The sequence below is a fragment of the Chrysochloris asiatica genome, unplaced genomic scaffold (genome assembly GCF_000296735.1).
Source record: "Chrysochloris asiatica unplaced genomic scaffold, ChrAsi1.0 scaffold00048, whole genome shotgun sequence".
In the NCBI taxonomy this organism is placed as follows: Eukaryota; Metazoa; Chordata; class Mammalia; order Afrosoricida; family Chrysochloridae; genus Chrysochloris; species Chrysochloris asiatica.
The window spans coordinates 9,854,107-9,874,211 of NW_006408566.1; the positions used below are offsets into that span (position 1 = coordinate 9,854,107).

The 20,105-nt window shown below is 42.0% G+C and overlaps 1 protein-coding gene across 1 annotated transcript in view; it reads left to right on the forward strand.

Moving 5' to 3' along the window:
• The window catches only part of JAK1 (Janus kinase 1), a 65,503-nt gene that overhangs the window by 9,894 nt on the left and 35,504 nt on the right, over window positions 1-20,105 (forward strand). Inside the window, exons 4-8 of the mRNA XM_006862458.1 lie at window positions 4,614-4,767; window positions 8,538-8,701; window positions 10,519-10,861; window positions 13,619-13,804; window positions 18,902-19,059. Of these exons, the coding sequence (XP_006862520.1) occupies window positions 4,614-4,767; window positions 8,538-8,701; window positions 10,519-10,861; window positions 13,619-13,804; window positions 18,902-19,059 (1,005 nt within the window). The remainder of the gene's footprint in view (window positions 1-4,613; window positions 4,768-8,537; window positions 8,702-10,518; window positions 10,862-13,618; window positions 13,805-18,901; window positions 19,060-20,105) is intronic.

The following is a 20,105-nucleotide window of genomic DNA, read 5'->3' on the forward strand; positions in this document are numbered from 1 at the left end:
AAATTCTAGGTTAGTTCTGCTCTCAAGTAGATGGATCTACATCCTGAGGACTTTTGTCTGTAGGTCTGTAATTATTTTTTCTGGTGGATATTTGCCTTACCTTTCATTGTTGTAGAGAATGCTTAATGTCACATGTCTCCCAGTATGACGTAAACAATGCAAAAAACGACACATTAATCATCCGTCCCACAGCACTTTCTCATTATCTGGGTTCTAGGATCCATTGCCACACAGAGCTCAGAGACAGTACTTAGTTATGGGGTTTATTATGGAAGTTAACAGATTACAATATAGATCAAAAAATGCCTAGAGCACAGTTGTTCCAGTCAAGGCCCACAGGACACATGGCTCCACTATAAACCTCTGCCTGAAAGGCACTCAGCTTGAAGGTATGCTGACTCCATGGGTCAGCAAACCTAACTCCCCCAATTAAGTGCCTATAGGCACATAGTCACTCAGATTTACTTGCTGTGTGGATTGGATTGGGAAGTCCACTGCTGTGTCTCTTTCTCTGGTCCTTGATTCTGGTGCTGCTACTCCTCTGCTACTTTCCACGGTCACAGCTTTCTGTCCCTGGCTTGAGAAGGTTCAATGTGCAGAATCTCAGAATCCAAAGGATGTGCTGCACTGCTTGCTCTTCTTCTTTCCTGGTGGTAAGATTCCCCATTCCTGCTTCTGAGATGGCTCATTTTATAGCCATGCTAGAGTTTCAAGTTTTTGCAATTACATTTAACTCCACTAATCCACAGGTGAATCACCACATCCTGTCAGTATCTTCTCCCACCTTCTCTCACACAGACCCATCAGGAAAAGAATTGGTTGGTGGGAGTTACAAAGACTAAGACTACAAGAGACATTCTAAATGTTTCCTTATAGTACAGACAGTAAATTATTGTTGTAGTCTCTTGAGTTTGCAGATATATTTGTTCAGTAGCTAGAAGTGAAATTATGTTTGTTAGATCCTAGTTAAGGACAAGTTGACATGTGTCTAGCAAAGGAGTTTATAAGTAGAAAGGGCACTTTTCTGAAAAGAGTCTTAATGTTTGCAAATGTGATTAAGTCAGTAGATAAGCTCAGATGCTAATGGAATACACAGGCTTGTTGAAGAACCCTTGGAAATCCCATAGGCTCTACATCGTATCTTACCTCTTATTCCTTCAGGAAATGAGTAGACACCATTCCTGAATGACTGGGATGGCTTTCTCAGTCTCAGTGGGACCCGATTTACTAATCATTCCTAGGGCTGACCTTTTCTTTCTGTATTTACTCAAGGTCTCGCCTAAAGGGGTGGGGGGTGGGGGGTGGGAGACGACGACTAGGTGTGTGCCATGGGAGATTTCATCAGACTTCATTAAAACTTTCACTCCACCCAGTAGAGCCTTCTGACTATATTTGGATTTGTTTTTCAATGTGTGATCTTGCTTTCAATGGCCTGGAGGATGACTGTGTGATCCAGCATGGAAACGTGTATTTGCAGCTGCAGTAGTTAAGTTCTAGCTTTTTCCCTCAAGGTTTCTTTACTTGGCTTGGAATCTAAAATTGTAAAATTTGGGGCTTGGAAGAGACCTGAGTTTACCTAATTCAACTCTTGCATTTTTATGGTAGAAAAAGCAAACACAAGACTTTGTTGGTTGTATGCATACCTTACTCTTAAAAGCTGTCCATGCTGGCTCCCCAGAAGTGCACAGCTGCTTCATTTTGTCACCTTGACTCTGTACCTGCCAGTGTGTTTCAACAGGATATTGCTTTCTTACCACAAGCTTTTTGAACTTGGAAAAAAAATGATACCACCCTAAGCTGAAACATTTGCATTACAACAAACTTCAGAAAATTTGAAACCTCATGATCTTACCACTAAAGAAGGTATAACATGAAAAGATAATGTTAGTGACTATTTCAGTGGAATTCGACTCTATTTTGGGAAATAAATTCTTCTATTTTTATTGTGGTTTTCTGTGTTTAGATAATGGCCTTTATAATTACTGGTTTTTAATATATCTTATATTGTTACTGTTGCTAAGTGATGTCAATGAGGTTCCGATTTATAGCAGCCCTGTATGATGTTTCTAATGAGCAGTTGGGGTTTGAACTATTGTCATTGCTTATCCTACAGCACCATACTGGGACTTCATATATCTTAATATAAGACAAGCTTGTTTTTTAGTCCTAGAAAAATCTTTTTGTTTGTTGTTTTTTTTTCCATCTTAATGAATTTCACTATTCATGGTATAGTGCTGTAGGATAAGCACTGGATTGCTAACCACAAGGTTGCTGGTCCAAAGCCACCCACTAGCTGCTCCTTGGAAACCATATAGGGAACTGCTATGAGTTGAAACCCACTTGATGGCACACAGCAACAACAACATAGAAACCTAAAGAGAATGAATTCTGTATAATATTTTTACATAAACTTAGAATACATAATATAATTAATATTCTCAAAGTCTTGCAAGGTATATCTCTGGTTGATAGGTCTGTATGTTTCTCTCTCTCCTGCCTGCCTGCATGCCTGAATTATTCCTCCACATCATTCTGAAAAGAATCAAAATAGCTATCACATTACATTTATGTAATTTTTTTTCTCCCATTAGCACATTATCATGTCTGGAATTTGTGTGTGTCCCAAGTTTGAGGAACACGTCCAGGATTAAATAAAAAAGAGTTTAGAATCTGTCTGGATTGTACTTCCTTGTTTTGTATTGTTAGCAAACAGGAAGGTATTGCTTTTAGTAGTCACTGATAATTTTGTTTTGTTTGACATCTTATTAAATAGAGACACTTTCTAACAATTGTCTTGGACAATTACAGAATCAGCACTGGACTGAGAACCACATGGTCAGCGGTTCAAACCCACCAGCTGCCCCTTGGAAATCTCATACAGGGTCTCTATGAGTTGGGAGTCTTGGTGTGGCACTGCAGGATAATGTGCTGGACCTCAGGGTCAGCAGTTCAAACTCACCAGCCTCTCCTTGGAAACCCTATATAGGGTTGCTATGAGTTGGAACTGACTTGACGGCACTTAACAACAACAACAAGAGTAAAAGAGGCCTGGTGACAAAGTGGGTTAAGTGCTGGGCTTCTGACAGCAAGATTGGGGATTTCAATTCAATCAGCTGCTCTGCAGGAGAAAGATGAGGCTGCCTGCTCCATAGAATTTCCAGCCTTGGAAACCCTAAAGTGCATTTCTACTCTGTCCTAGGGTTGCTATGAGTGGACTTTTATAGTGTAGAAGCTACACATTGTCTGTTTCTCTCATCCATTTCCTCTCAGAATATTATATCAAAAGACTTCTAAACCAAGGCTGGTTCCACACAGTGCTCAAAGAGCAGCCCAGAAAAACGTCCCATTGCATCCCCGGACCCTGGTATTCCCTAGGCTCTGCAAATGGAGCTTAAGGATGGATAGCTGAATTTTAATAGCAGCTGTTTTCAGTGGGAGAATTTTATTTGCTGATTCTCCATGACGTGTTGTTGTTGTTGTTGCAGCACACAGGCAGGTCAAGGGAGAGATGCATAGGCACCCAGGCACCAGCTTGACTCTGTAACCAAGATGGCCCAGCCCAACTTGACTCAGTAATTCTCACTTTCCAGAACTCACTGTGTTAGACTTTCTCTTACAGGTGGCAGAGAAACATAGTACTAAGAGGGCAGGCTTGATGTCTTGGGAAACCAAGCCAGGAGGACCTTTAGTTTCCTTCATCTGTAGAACGGGAACAGTGCAACCTCTCTCATAGCTTGCTGTGATGATTAAATGGCATAATGCATGCAAACTGTTTCTTATTTTAATTCAGCTACAGCTGATGTTTGTAGTAGTGTTCATTAAGTTAAGATACTGTTGTTTGTCAACTAGATCATCAATTTAATAACAGCAAAGTGTTGTTGTTGTTAAGTGCCATCGAGTCTGTTCTGACCCATAGCGACCCTGAGCAGGTTTTCTGAGGCTGTAAATCTTTACTGGAGCAGAAAGCCTCATCTTTCTCCTGCGTAGCAGCTAGTAGTTTCAAACTGCTGACCTTGCGGTTCGCAGCCTGATTTGTAACCACTATGCTACATACTGCCCTACTAACTGTACTATCTTGATTGTATGCAGAAATGAGATTTGGTAAATGTTAAAATGGGAACAAAGTGCGTCTTGGATTCGAGGCAGAGTGGTAGTAACTGCACTTCTGAATCCAGGGGAATGGGAGTTGCTGGGCCAGCATCTCAGTCTGCTCAATAGGCCTTTTTAGAAAGGTGTAGTGGAAGGTCAGAGAGGCCGGGAGCTAAGCACTACACCATCTTTAGTGTCTTCAGGAAATCACTTTATCTTCCTGAGACATAGAAGAGGTGCTGATGGGAAACCTCCACACAGTGTTTGTAAGAATGACAAGACAAGGGTCTTATAAACAATGTTGTGCTGCACAGATAAAGGTTTGTCTTGTTTTGTTTGTTTTTCAGTTTCTGACAGACCAATTACTGAAAACCAGAGTTTAGGGAGATTAGAAGAAGAAATGCCTGTAGTTTCTCAGGGAAGCTTAGCCTCTGGCACTGGTCACTTAAGGTACAACCAGGGCACCTCACCCACACAATCCAAGGCCCTCTTCCCACAATTGAAGTGTACTTTCTGTTCTCCAGGTTCTATTTCACCAACTGGCATGGGACCAACGACAATGAGCAGTCAGTGTGGAGACATTCTCCAAAGAAGCAGAAAAATGGCTACGAGAAAAAAAGAGTCCCAGATGCAACCCCTCTCCTTGATGCCAGCTCGCTAGAGTATCTGTTTGCTCAGGTAAGAAGCTTGGGCCCAGGAGAACCTAGACTCTGTGGGGTGGGTTGGGCACTGTAGGGTTCAGACTCCTGGTGTCTCCCTGCTGCAGCTGAATTTGACAGGTGCTAGGGTGCTTTACTGCCTTCTCTGTGGGACGTTCTTGCGACATCTGGACTTGCCCAAGGCAGCATTTTATGGTCCAAGAGGCTGGTTATACCACTTGTAGGTTTTCGGGCTTTCTTTCTTCCCTACTCTCTCTCTCCCTACAGACCCTAACACCCCCCCACCCCACCCAACACACACACACTCCTACCTCCTGTAGAATCTTCTGTGCAGAGAGCAGAGGGATGAACTAGGGGTGTTCTAGCTCAAGGGGACTAATGAAGCCACTGTTCAGCAGTCAGAGAAACATTTGGGAGGAAGGAGGGACCACTCTTGAGTCACAGTGGTAAGTGGGTAGGAAGATGGGACACTAGAAAAAAGCCAAAAGAGAAGTCAGAGTCACTTGAAATTTCATTACTCGGAGATGACATTTTTGCTTCCACGCTTCCTGATTTTACCAGGTAATAGGTATATTTTGTAGTCCACCACTCATCTGTCAGTGTGTCTTACTTTGTGGTAGCCTGTGTGTTGCTGTGATGGTGGAAGATATGCCACTGGTATTTCAAATACCACCAGAGCCCTCGTTGGTTGACATTTTGGCCCAAATAATTCTGTGTTGTAGGGTGCTGTCCTGTGCATTGTAGATATATAGTAGCACCATTACCACCTCCTGAAAATTGTGACAACCAAAATGTCAGTAGTTGTTGCTAGTGACCCTTGTTGGGGTGGGGTGGGGCCAGGAAAGCCCCTTGTTGATCACCACTGGTGTTGAGGCAAGCAAGAGCCGGAGTTACTGGAGAACCACAGAGGGATGGTGAGTAGTGAGGCTGTTGGGGCAGAGTGCTAACAGCTCCTGTCCAGTCTTGTGCAAGCTGGTGGTAATCAGGGGTTAAGTCTTCATTTTCAGTTCACTGGAGAGCCATCTGGAGGGTCTGATTTTGTTTTAAGGTGGTGACGCTTGTTGGTATGTAGGAAGTGGATTGATCTAGAGCCTAGAGTACATGCTAGGTAGACCAGCTAAGATGTTTCTGCAGTGGTCCAGGTGAGAGAAAATGCTGGCTTGGATTAGTGTAGTTAGGAGAAGAATGGAAGAATTCACAATGAATTTTGGAGCTAGAATTGACATGCTAATGAGTTGAATGTGGAAGGTGAGGGAATTTGAGGAATCAAAGATGATTTCTAGGTTTCTGTTTTGGGAAATGTTGCATAGATAATGAAAGACTGGGAGGATTAGATTGAGAAAGGAATAGATATTAGGAGTTCTGTTTTGGGATGTCTGAGAAATATATAAGTAGAGATTTCAGGTAGGCAACTAAATAATGAGACTGGAGTCCAGTGAAAAGGCCATTATTTAACTTTTCTTTCTGGACATTTTAGGGTTTTCTCAATTTTTCCCTTTTATGTTATCACTGTTAAGGCTGTTGTGAACAGCATTATACATACATTTTTGTGTGTTCTATTATTTCCTTAATAAACCTTAGACATTAGATTGTTGTGTGAGAGTTATTTCCTGTTTTAGAGCTTTACTAACTGATCGCAGATTATTCCTATGCATACAGACTTAGAACTGACATTAGAGACAAGACATGTTGTTGTTGTGTGCCGTCGAGTCAATTGCCTGATAGGGTTTCCTTGGTTGTCCTGTTTATGGAAGCAGACTGCCAGGTGTTTTTTTTTCCACTGGCAGTATTCATGGGTTCAGACCATGGGCAAATAATATGTTTAAAAAAATGAACATTTTCAGATGAATCTTTTTGGATTCATGTTCAATATCTGAAGCTTCTTCTCTTATCTTTTTAGAGGCCAGCAGTATAAAGGAAGAGCTACACTGTACTTTAAGGACTAAGCTCATTAGAATCTGACCTTTCCAGAGGTCTGAGAATGAGTTACTGGTGGTAATTGTATAGCGATGGTTAACAGGAAATCACCACCAACTCAAGTGTCAGATTTTATTCTGTTCTTCACACATTGACCTTGCTGACATAGATCATTGTCATTGGTTCTCATTAGTTTGTGGAAATGGTCAGTGACCTTTTCTTATCTGAGAGAAATAAGTCATAGAAAGAAGGGAGCTACCATAGTCAGACCTCTCTATCCAAGAACCATAGCCTTTCTAGAGAAAGTGAATTGACATGTGGATCTTAAAACAAACAAACAAAAACAGTTGCCATTGAGCCAGTTTCAACTCATGGTGACCCCATGGGGTACCAAAGTAAAACGGAGCTCCACAAGGTTCCAGTCCCTGACTATTTGGAAGGAGATGTCCAAGCCTTCCAAGAAACCTTTGAGTGGGCTCGAGTCTCCAGATGTATGTTAACCATTTGCATCACCCAGGCATCTCACATGTTTATACAAACACCTATTCCAGACTTCATGGCTACCTTGTTACAAGCTAAAGAAAGTTCATGATGTCACTTCTGTCAACTTTAAGTTGGTCAACAAAGAGTGAGTGTGACTGTAGTCATATATAGTCACATGTAGTAGTGTGTTTAAGAACAGTAGCTTTGGAGTCTGGTAGATTGAGGTTTGACTCTAGGTTCCACCACTCACGAAGCCTCCATCGTACTCTGTTCTTTTACTCTACTTTTTCATAACTATCTAAAACAATTGATATATTCTTTTCTTTGTCCTTGAAATCAAATTGTTTTACTGCTGTATCCCTAGCATCTAAAATAAATCTGGTCAGTAATTGGAAGTCAACAATTACCAACTGAATGAGTGGAGTTATTGCTTCACCTTTGAGGGCCTCATATTCCTGATTTGTTTGTTGAGGAAGATAATGTCAGTACCCACTCCTTTTATAAGAATTGAATGAGAAGGAGCCTGGCACAATGTCTAGCACTGAGGTGGTTCTTGTTGGTTGCCCTTGAGTCAATGCCAGCTTACGGCAACACTTGTGTACAGTGTCTAAAGGGTTTTAAGGATTGATTGCCAAGGCACCTCTGAGTGGAGATGAACTACCAACTTTTTAATTAGTAATTTAGGGTTTATTAAATGGGAGCCTATGTTTTGTCTTATCATTGTTACTCTGTACAATGTAAGTGATGGACACTGCTTTTTAGTCGTCTTTTACTTTTTGATTTTATGTTCCTGTTAGTTCTTGGAATGCTGTGCGTCTCCGTCATGAGGGGGTATATTTTGATGATAACATTTCATTATTGGAAATTTGAACCACAGGTATTGAAAAAATTTGTATGTGTACCATAGAATGTGGTTTGCTTTCCTTCTCTATAAATCTACGTCAGCACGTGTGTGTGTTAGAGGGGTGCCTTGTCCACTTTATATATCCAGTTCCCAGACCAGGACAACTCAGGAAGTGTTTGTGGAATTAATGAATGATCAAACCACAGCCCCATGTCACCTTCTTTCCTGGTTCAGGTCCTGGCCTAATACACACTACTTTTTCTATTTAAGTTATCAGTTGTACAGTGAACCCACAAAGGGATTTTGTGTATTTGCTCTGGTTATCAACGCCCAGTACAGTGCTCAGTAATCATTCATTGAATTAATTAATGTGACTAGAACATTTCCTGAGTTCCTTAGTGCCCAGCTTTAAAAGAAGTTTGGCACCAAAAGAACTGTCAATCTGATTAACCTCATTGCTGCACTGCCTTCCTGTCAAGGGCAGAAACATGGGTGGCTTTTGAAACATGCATGTTGGTTCATTTCTTTGTGCCTTTGCCCCACAGGGACAGTATGACTTGGTCAAATGCTTGGCTCCCATCCGAGACCCTAAGACAGAGCAGGATGGACATGATATTGAGAATGAGTGTCTGGGAATGGCCGTCCTCGCCATCTCGCACTACGCCATGATGAAGAAGATGCAGTTGCCAGAACTTCCCAAGGATATCAGGTAAATCTGATTGGATTTTGGCTACAGAACTGATTCTGGATGTTTTCTGTTTTATTTAGCCTCTGGCATCTTTTGGCTGACCCCTGCTTTTCTGCAAAATCCAAATCTTATTTAGAATATTTATAAATGGTAGCACAATTATAATTTTCTTCTAATTTTGAATGTTGGCTGATAACCTCAGGAACTTATACAAGTGAGGACGTTTTGTGCTGGGGATCTCAAATTAGTGGTACACATGTTCTTCCCCTCCCTACCTTACCCAAGGTGGGCATTGCTGCCTATCAGTGCACTTTTTTCTTTGACATGTTTAAAGAATCTCAGTCTGTCTCTCCGGTCAGCCACTACCATCCCCAGCTGGAACGCCATGACTGTATTACTAGATGACTGGTAACTCGGATGTCAGGGATGATCAACTGTTAACTTAAGAAAATTATATATACTTGAAAAAGTTCATCTGAGATCAAATCCTTGTAAAGGACTTTCAATCTGTATAATTTCTGCCTGTCTTTGAAATCTAATAGTGCTTCCCCTTATTGATGCCATAAATGAAGACAGAGGAAATTATGTATGTTGTGTCATGTGTGATCCATGGTGCACATCTCTCATAATATTACTTCATGTATCTATTGCTCTTGATCAGATCTGGAGCAGATCACAGAGCTTAGTAAGGCAAGGGCTGAGAAGTTACATACTCACCACTGTGGTCTCTTATTCTCTGGCCTTTCCTCTTGGCTCTCTTTTTTCCTTATGAGGCTGAAATACAAAATGACTGCTCTCCTCTAATCTTCCCCTCTGCCACTTTGTATTAATCTGAAGGAAAAACTGTGGGCTTTGTTGGGGATAAATCTCAAATGTGACTATTTCCTACTGTTTGAAACCCTCCATAAAGCAAGCAGAGCCGTGTGGCCTGTGCCAAGAGCTGTCTTAGGCCTGGAAGGAGCATACAGGAGGGTCTCCCTGTATTTTTGTCCCATCCCCAAAGGACTTGTTTTTTCTTTCATGGCTATTTATGCTTTTCTTAAAACTGGCTCCTCTTCTGGCATTGTATTATAGTTTGTTGAGGATCTTTGTGTCGTAGATTAGCATCTCTCACTTTACTTTAATACATTCACAGGGGAAATATTATGTCTTTTATATATCATTAGGTTTTGTTTGTGTTCCCCGTTTCTTATGAAAACAATATGTGACCTTTACAGAAAAAGCATAAAACAAAATAGATCAAAGTATCTGTGATCCCACCCAGAGATAACCACTTTTGACACCTCTCACCCCGTTTACTAACTGATGCTGAATCTTACTAATAGTGTATAGCTATAAGCACTGGAGTCCTGGGTTGGCACTGTAGAATAGGCACTAAATGGCACAGTCAGTTTGAACCACAAGGTCAGTGGTTCAAACTGACTAGCTACTCCTCAGAAACCCTATACAGGGTCGCTATGTGATGGTACTGACTGGATGGCACTTAATAATAACATATGTAAGCACTAAAGCACAGGAACAGGGAAAACAGCAAGCAGAAATACCGATAAGTCAGTTTTTCTCCCTGCAACTGTATTCTAGAAAATGTGATGATAACTGCAGGAATCCCATGTAGTGAAATCTGGGATTTGCACAGTGGTCTCCTCAGTCTGTTGACCACTCTGTGCCTTATGATTATCATTCTCAGTACCTATTCCATCTATCATCCTCTGGAAGGGGGTTTTCCTTTTCCACGTCACACCAGATGTGAGGAAGATTTATGGATACAGGTGTATTTCTAAACTGTTCTCTATCAACCTATACTCGAAACACAGGTATGTTTTCTTCCTTTCTTTCAGCTATAAGCGGTATATCCCAGAAACATTGAATAAGTCCATCAAACAGAGGAATCTCCTCACCAGGCTGCGAATAAATAATGTTTTCAAGGATTTTCTAAAGGAATTTAACAACAAGACCATTTGTGACAGCAGCGTGTCCACACACGACCTGAAGGTGAAATACCTGGCTACCTTAGAAACCTTGACAAAGCATTACGGTGCTGAGATATTTGAGACTTCTGTGTTACTGATTTCATCAGAAAATGAAATGACCCGATTTCATTCAAACGGCACTGTAAACACTGTCTGCTATGAAGTGATGGTGACTGGAAATCTGGGCATCCAGTGGAGGCAGAAGCCAAATGTAAGTCACTGCGGGGGGCTTTTCAGAAAAGAATCTCCTTGTTACATCATGTATTGTTTCCTTCACAGTGATCTATTTCTCAATTCCATCACCCCCATAAACTGAGTCCCTTTAGGCTAGAGACCAAGGGCCATTCGTTTTTTACTTTGCCAGTACGATATTTACCACAAGCCCTAAATAGATGCTTATTGAGCTCTCTTGGAAAATAGAGAAATGTAAGAATAACAGCATGCATGATGGGGCTTCCCAGAGTTAGTGGAACAATTCCATTTACCTTTTAATTCCATTTTTCCACAAGCTTTTTGAAGCCTTCCCTGGTGTAATACGTAATTGTAACAGACATTTACTGAGAATTTACCACGTGCCAGTCATTTTGCTAAGCTATGCATTCACTGAGTTATTCCTCAGGAGGAAAAACCCTTTGAGGAAAATACTGTTATTATCCCTGTTTACAGATAAGTACAGAGAGTCATAGAAAAATGAAATAAGATGACTAAAGTCATACGTAACAAATGATATCCCAAAATTGAACTGGTTATTGTTGTTAGGTGTTGTCGAGTCAACTCTGACTCATTGTGAGCCCATGCCAACAGAAGGAAACACTGCCCAGTCCTGTGCCATCTTCACAATTGTTATGCTTATGCTACTGAGGAGCACTCTGGCTGTACTTCTTCCAACACAGATTGGTTTGTTCTTCTGGTAGTCTATGGTACCTCCAGTATTCTTCGCCAACACCATAACTCAGATGTATCAGTTCTTCTCTGGTCTGCTTTATTCATTGTCCAGTTGTCACATGCATTGACAATACCATGGCTTGGGTCAAGCACACCTTTGTCCTTAAACTGATCTCTTTGCTCTGTATCATTTTAAAGAAGTCTTTTACAGAAGGTCTTTTGCATTCTTGACTGTTACTTCCATGAACATTGCTTGTTGATTCAAGTAAAATGAAATCCATGAAAATTTAAATCTTTTTTTTTTTTTTTTTCAATTTATGATGTAATTTATTGGTCCAGTTGTGTGGATTTTTGTTTAGTTTCCACTGACTGGTACTCCAAACTGAAGGCTATATTCTTTGATCTTCAGATCAATAAGTGATCCATGAATTATGGTAATTGACTTTGCCTCATTGAGTTTCTTTGTTGAGATGTTATGTTGAATGAGGCAATAGAGTACAGTCATTTAAGAGTATCAGTTTTAAACTATATAGATTTCAATTTTAGTTCAGCTAGGGGGTCCTGGCAGAGTCCTGGTGTGACACTGCGGGTTAATGCACTAGACTGCAAGGTCGGTGGTTCAGACTCACCAGTTGCTCCTTGGAAGCCCTGTACACAGTCACTGTGGGCCAGACCGACTTGATGGCATTTAACAACAACAACAAGGAGTCCTGGTGTGGTGCTGTAGTATCAATACTGGATTGCTAACCATAAGGTTAGTGCTTCAAACCCACCTGGCACTCCTTGGAAACCCTATGCAGAGTCACTATGAGTTAGATCTGACTCAGCGGCATTCAACAACAATTTATACAGTCTTGAGAAGGTTACTTTGAGAAGGTTACTTTACCTATATCAGCTGTGTATTATGGATGTGTAGATTATTGTTATTGTTAAAAAGTGCTGTGGAGTAGGGTCCAATTCCTATCAACCCTGTATAGGGTTTCCAAGGAATGGCTGGGGAGCTTGAACCGCTGACCTTGCAGTTCAAACAGACCTTGCAGTCCAGTGCATCATCCTGCAGCACCACACCAAGGACTCTCTGTAGATTATTATTCTGGTGTGGAGCTGTGGGTTAATGTGGTATACTGCAAAGTCGGTTTGAACTGCAAGGTTTGCAGTTCAAGCTCACCAGTTGCTCTTTGGAAACCCTATACAGGGTCGCTGTGGATCAGAACTGACTTGACAACACTTAACAACAACAATTATTGTTGTTGTTCTTATTAAGTGCCATTGAGTCGGTTCTGACTGTTAGTGACCCTGTACAGGGTTTCCGAGGAGCCACTATTGGTTTTGAACCACCTGCCTTATGGTTCAAACCAACTTTGAGGTCCATTGTTTATCCTGCATCACCATACTAGGACTCCTATTATTATTTTAAATAATGTTAAAGTAAATGCAATTCATTTTCTCCTCTTCTTGTTTTGTTCTCATGCTAAAATAACATCTACTATTTAAATGCTTTCTATGTATCCAGTCCTATGTTATAAGTATTTAAACCTCAAAGAACCTTATAAAGAGATAGGATCTCTGTTATCTCCAGGGTGGGAAACTGGGGGCTCAGAAAGCTCCTACAGAGGCAGACCTCTAGTCTCCAGGATTCGTACTACACAAAATATTAAAACTTGTGTGGTTAAATAAGACTCTTTAGTTCAAACACGGAATTCGTATCTTTTCTTGAGTAACCCAACTGTTGATAGATTCTAAATGGAGAGACCCCATGTTCTGTCCAGTCATGTTTGGGAACAACATATTCTTTATCTGTGTTGAACCAAGTGAGAAGGCCTGATTATGGATGATTCCTATCTAGTGGTCAGCTGTTTCCCTTTAGGAGTTAATTCCTAAATGCATGTTATAGATTGTGTGAAAACTTTACTCAGTGTGCTCATTAAGGTCGCCCCCAGCTCCTCTGGACGTCCATACACACTGGCTTTCTCTGCCTTGGACCTAGACTCTTCATTGGTTTACCACAGTCATTGATTGACCTTTTTTACCTGTAGAAAATGGGAAACTCAACTTATCCCTGTCACTTTATGCATCTTACCAGGTTCTTCCTGTTGAAAAGGAAAAAAATAAATTGAAGCGGAAAAAACTGGAAAACAAACACAAGAAGGATGAGGAGAAAAACAAAATCCGGGAAGAGTGGAACAATTTTTCTTACTTTCCTGAAATCACTCACATTGTCATAAAGGAGTCTTTGGTCAGCATTAACAAGCAGGACAACAAAAAAATGGTAAGTTTGCAATTAGCCCTAGATTTGGTGATGAGAGGAAGACAGTTAAAGCAGTACATTCTTCTTAAAATCCCCCCTCCACCATTCCCCCCACCCCAAATCTGATGGTTGTCTTATTTAAGACAGTCCCCAAAGTCCCTATGCTGAGACATTATCAACATCCGATTTTGAGTAGAACTGAATTGTCCTAATGCCTTTCTTTGGTCTGGCAAATGTGAATCTCCCTCAGGGTGTGTTACCTTCCTGAAGGTATCTCAGCATCAGTATTTGACTTAGAGAAGTTAGTGGATTTGAGGAAAAAGAAAACCAACTGAATGGCAGCTTTTCTCCCCAAGGCTTCCTGCTAAGCCTGTCTGCTGATCTGGGTGGGTCACATGGGGTCAGGTCAGCGGGAAGCCCCCCTTTGCACTTATGTGGGCTCTGGTCACTGTGACAGTCCTGCAGGGGGTGGTAGGCACACCCAGTGAGCCTCGGACAAAGGAAGGGGTGTTAGTCTCGCTTCCTTTTTTGGTCTCACTTGAGGCCATAATCTAGACAGGCAAGCCAGCTTGGCAGGGGAAGTGGGAAGCCTGCCAAAGTAAACATGTTTGTGTCAGGGGAAGTTGTGGCCAACAAGTGGAGACAGCAGCCTGGTGAGAGAGACATCTCACAAAGTGGAGCCAGTCAACACTGATGAAGTACCAATCTGTACCCCAAAGCCTTGCAAACACTACATGTAAATAATAACACTCAGTGCTGGAAAAGAATCTGATGCACTTGAGGACAGATGGTCACCCTTTTCCACCCAGGGTAGCTGCCTTTTTGCCATTACCTTGGTGGCTTGTATCAAGAGCCTTGAAAGTATTTCTAGCCTCCATTCAGCAATGAAGGGATTTAGTTTCCAGAAACTGAGAGAGATGCAGGCAGTGGTTGATGAATTAGATTCAGTCCAGTATCAAAACACTGAAAATAACCTAAAGGTATAGTAGTTCCGAAGTCCTGGTGTGGCACTATAGGATAAGCACTGGACTGCAAATCACAAGGCCAGCAGTTCAAACCCACCAGCTACTCCTCGGAAACGAAACAGGGTTGCTATGTTGGAACAGACTCAACGGCACTTATAGCAACCTAGTGGCAGTACTAGAGTGGAAACTCAAAGCACTCTAATACTACTAGACTAGGAATATAGTTTATTATAACCAAATTGTTGTTTATAATGATCTGGAAAAGTGCTTAGATAAATGGAAAAGCAATATCAAATTGTATAGGATGATTCTAGTTTTGTTCAGAATTACAAAAGGTTTTCGTGCATTATCAGGTGCTCCTAACTAAATAACCAAATAACAGTATTTACTTATTCACTTATTTGATAACATTTATTTATGGTGGGATTGTGAGTGACTTTGATTTATCCCCCCCCCCTTTTTATTTTACCATAAAACCTCCCAAAATCCACTTCCATCAAGTTGATTCCAAATCATAATGACCCTGTTAGGACAGAGTTTCTGAAACTTCGGGTTTCTGAGACTAACCTTTACAAGAACAGACAGCCTCATCTTCCTCCTGTGAAGCAGCAGGTGGGCTGGAACTCTCAGCCTTGCAGTCAGCAGCCCAATGCTTGACACACCATGCCACAAAGGCTCCTTTTTTTTAACAATAATTTTACCATTAAAAAACAGTGAAGGGAGAAATATAAATGTCCAGAGAGATGTTAGTGGAAAGTTGCAAACTGAAAGGAGGAAGAAAATGGTCAGTGCTTTTTATCCAACATGTTCTAGATAGATATTAGGTCATGTGTTACATGTTGTGCCTTTATGATCTCATTTAATCCTCACAAGAACCTTAGATGTAAAACACTGGCTGTATTTCAAATAGGGAATCAGAGACTTCCTGAGAGGTGTAGAAACTTGTCTAGGGTCACACAGCAAGAAAGTGGCAGGCACTTATCCAGTGTTGTCTGGTTCCAGCTTGTGCTGCTGACTGTGTTGCTTTGGTTTCTAAGGCGTTACCATCCCCAGGGACTCTAGTGAGGGAAGAGGCTGGTATGTCCATGGGCTGGCTCTTCAACATGGCCAACTCCTTAGGGCACAGAGAGCTGGAGAAGCAGCAGCCATCTGGTAGGTCTGGGAGCCTGCCCCTGCCCTGTCCTGTCCTGGCTGACAGTGCAGCCCAGTACCCGGCCTGTAAGTTGGTGCTTATCCTAGCCATCTGAACCAGCATAGCCACAGTGCTGTGTGGGGAGCAGGAGGGAATAAATATGTCATCTCCCTGTTACTTTATCTTTCATTTCCAACACTTTGCTAACCCTTACTACTATGTGTCAGGCACTGCTTGTTGTTCTAAGCACTTTAAAAATATTGACTTCATTTTCATATCAATGCTGTTGTTGTTGTTAGGTGCCATTGAGTTGGTACCGACTCATAGCGACCCTGTGTACAACAGAATGAAACACTGCCTCGTCCTGTTGTGATATTTGAGCCCATTGCTGCTGCAACTGAGCCAGTCCATGTTGTTGGGAGTCTTCCTCTCTTTCTCTGACCCTCCACAATATCAATCATGGCATCCCTCTCCAGTGACTGATCCTTCCTGACAATATGCCCGAAGTATGAGCATATGGCTCATACATACGAAGTATGGCCTCCAAGGAGCACTCTGGCTGCACTTCTTCCAACACAGATCTGTTGGTTCTTTTGGCAGCCCATGGTACTTTTAATATTCTCCTCCAACACCATAACTCAAAGACATCAATTCTTCTACAGTCTTCCTTATTCACTGTCCAGCTTTCACATGCATATGAGGTTATTGAAAATACCATGGCTTGAGTCAGGCGCACCTTAGTCCTCAAGCTGACATCTTTGCCCTTCAATACTCTAAAAAGGTCTTGTACAACCAGGTGGGTTTATTTTTTTCCCCGTTTTAAAGAAGAGGAAACTGAAGCACGAGGAGGTTAAGTAAGTTGCTCAAGATCACACAGCTCTTAGATTAAATCACAAAAAATTGACAATATTTTATAAAAAAAAACAACAACAATGATTTTATATGCTTTAACTAACAGCAAGTGAAACTGGTGACATTTGAACCCACAAAGACTGTCTCCAGAGCCTGTGGGCTAACAGCTATACCATACTGACGCTCCAGTATCTCCTTTCCCCTTCCCTTCCCAGATGTAGATTTCCATGCTTTTTGATTAGACATAACTCTGTCTGCTGGTCTTTCTTAATATTCTATTCTCAGGACATCTTGTTGACACCTCCCATTTCCATTTAGACTTCTGCTTGCAAGGAAGTGAAATAACTCTGTAGTCTTGCTTGTCACACAGCTGATTGAGGGGCTGCTCCAGCCAGCCCTGCTTCTAATCCCAGACCAGATTGAATTCGCTCTGTGGGAATAGCTGCGGGTGGATGCTGTTCCTGCATCCACAGATGTCACACCTGACAGGAAGCATACTTAACAAAGAGTCTCTTTCCTGACACCCTGATGTCTTTTGGCTACTAACACCATATCTGCTCCCTTTGGCATCACAGCTAGCTATCTCGAGGCTCCCCTTGTCTGGTGTACCTCCTTTCTGATACCCACCATCTTTTCCATTCACTGGTCCTTTAGTCTGTGTGTGTGTGTGTGTGTGTGTCTCACTCACCACCCTCTCATTTTGTCTTTCTTTTGTGTTATGAAAAGTTACAGTCTCTAGTATCAGTTTGCCCTTCTCTGAGACTCAGGTACTTTTGACTATTTCTGTGAGTCAGAGCTCACTCTGTGCCCCTAGACAAGTTTCACCATGTCTTGAGAAATCTCTGATTCCCTGTTTGATGTTCAATCAACATTATACAGCTAAGGTTCTTATGAGGATTCAGTGAGATAACATGTTGGATAAACAGCACTTGATTATTATTTTCTTCTGATTTTTATATTTTATCTCTTCATTGATATCTGTCTGGGTTTTCTGTTTCTCCTTTCACTTTGTTTTCACCATTTTTTAATGATAAAATTAATTACACGTGTTTCATTACGAGAAAATGCTCCTGGTTGGCCCCGTGTTGTTGTTGTTGTTGTTAAGTGCTGTTGAGTCAGTTCTGACTCAGTGACCCTGTATAGGGTTTCAGAGGAGCTGCTGGTAGGTTTAAACCACCAACCTTGCAGTTCAAACCTACCTTGTACTCCAGTGCATTATCACGTAGTGCCCCATTGTTGTTGTTCTTAAGTGAAATCGAGTCGGTTACAACCTATAGTGACCCCATATAGAGTTTCTGAGAAGCAGCTGGTGCGCTTAAACCTCTGACCTTATGTTTCAAACCAACTTTGCAGTCCAGTGCATTAACTTACAGCGTCCCCTTAGCTCCTCTCAAATGGGTGGTCTCTGCTCATGGTTATATCATCAAGACAAAAAAACCCAACCTGGGTTTACCACAAAGAGTTTTTCTGAATTCCTTCCTCCTATGAAAATTTCCTCTCTTCTCCCCTCCACTTTTGCCTTTGTCTCTTCCCATTCTCAGCCAGACCCCATGCCTCCTCCTAACCCTCAGAGGAACTTAGACTTATTCTAGTTTTCTTGTTGTGTATCTGGGACCACTCTGTGTTAATATCCAGGGGTTTGACCTTTAGACCAGCTCTACCATGAGATGAAGTGTCTGTTTCCTTATCTGGAATATAGGGACAATGCTGGCTCCGTCATTCATGGCTTCATGCCAGCACCTGGATACGACTCATATTCTCTCCACTGAACTGGCTTCCTCTTCTCCGTGGTCTCCCTCCTGTAGCCCTGGCCACCTCCATTCAGTAGTCTTGATAATAAGATAATGGATGGGAAGGTATGTTGAACAGTAAGAGGTATATGATTGTTAAATGCCATCAAGTCAGCTCCAACTCATAGCAACCCTGAATAGGATTTCCAAGGAATGGCTGGTGGGTTTGAACTGCTGACCTTGTGCTTTGCAGTCCAGTACTGATCCTACAGTACCACACCAGGAAACCGTAAAGTGGTATAGTTACCAACTAAAAAGTTTCCCTTTGGGGTCCATGGATTCATTTTGGTCTAAATATCTTCTTACTGTTTACCTCTCCACAAAGTCAGCTGCTTAAGATGATAGTAAGTAACCATGGGAATTTCTTTTCTCTCCCCAGGAATTGAAGCTCTCTTCCCACAAGGAGGCCTTGTCCTTTGTATCTCTGGTAGATGGCTACTTCCGGCTCACAGCAGATGCCCATCATTACCTCTGCACCGATGTGGCTCCCCCACTGATTGTACACAACATACAGAACGGGTGTCACGGCCCAATCTGGTGGGTTCCAGATCCTTTTCAGTTGCTTTTGGTGGGGAAAGAGCCCATACTGTAGTGATGGGACATGTGACCTCCTCAGTTCATATGATTAGTGTCAGTTTATCATGTTGATAAGGACTAATTGCTGCTCTCCCAACCTTGGTTGGGCCTTCCTATTGTCTCTTACTTGGGTTCTTGTAGCAATCACTCACCTTTGTCCTCACCTGAGTCCAACTCCCTCCCCTCTCCATAACTGATGGAGAAGTACTACATGTCTTAACTCCTTATTTCATCAAAGTTGGTGGATGATTAACGAAGAGTATGATATAGGTGATCAACATCAGGCAGTGTAGCAAACAGTCCTGTGACACCTGCCCTCAAATACCAGGCGAGTGTGCAGGGATTCTGTGGGATTTAGTGGGATCTAGTCCCACCTGGATTTCAGAACTGGTAGCCTGCGCTCAAATTCCTCTGGTGGTGACTGCCAGTAGATCACAACTCTAGCCGTTATTGATGAACAGACTTTTTTATATGGAACTGAGGTTTACTTCTTTGTAATTTCCTCCCATTTTCCTAAGTTCCGACGTTTGAGGCAGCAGTGATCTCATTAACTCCCTCTTACAGGTGAGCACCATTCATGCCAAGGAACCCGGCTACTGTCTTGCTTCTGAGTCTCTTCTCAGACTGCAGAAGCATCTCTTCAGCCGCCTCCCATCTTCTTCTGTATCCTGGTTACCTCTTGGACAGGTGTTTTTAGTGGTGTGGTTCCTGGGAGACAGATGTACAAACAGTTGCTAAGCAAGGGGTGGAGTATTATAATAAAGTCTGCTCTTCAGCCATCCCTACCTTGGTTCTCCTCAGAGTCCTAGCATGTGCTGTTCCTTTTACCCTGAATGTCCTTCCTCCAGGACCTAGGCAGCCTCCACTTCCGTCAGGTGTGACTTGGATATCACCTCTCAGTGAAATCCTCCCGGTGCACCTTACGTCAGATAACAACACCATTTCCCCTGTACTCCCTGACCCTGTCACCCTGCTTTCTTTTACTTTAGTGTTATGTGTCACCCCTG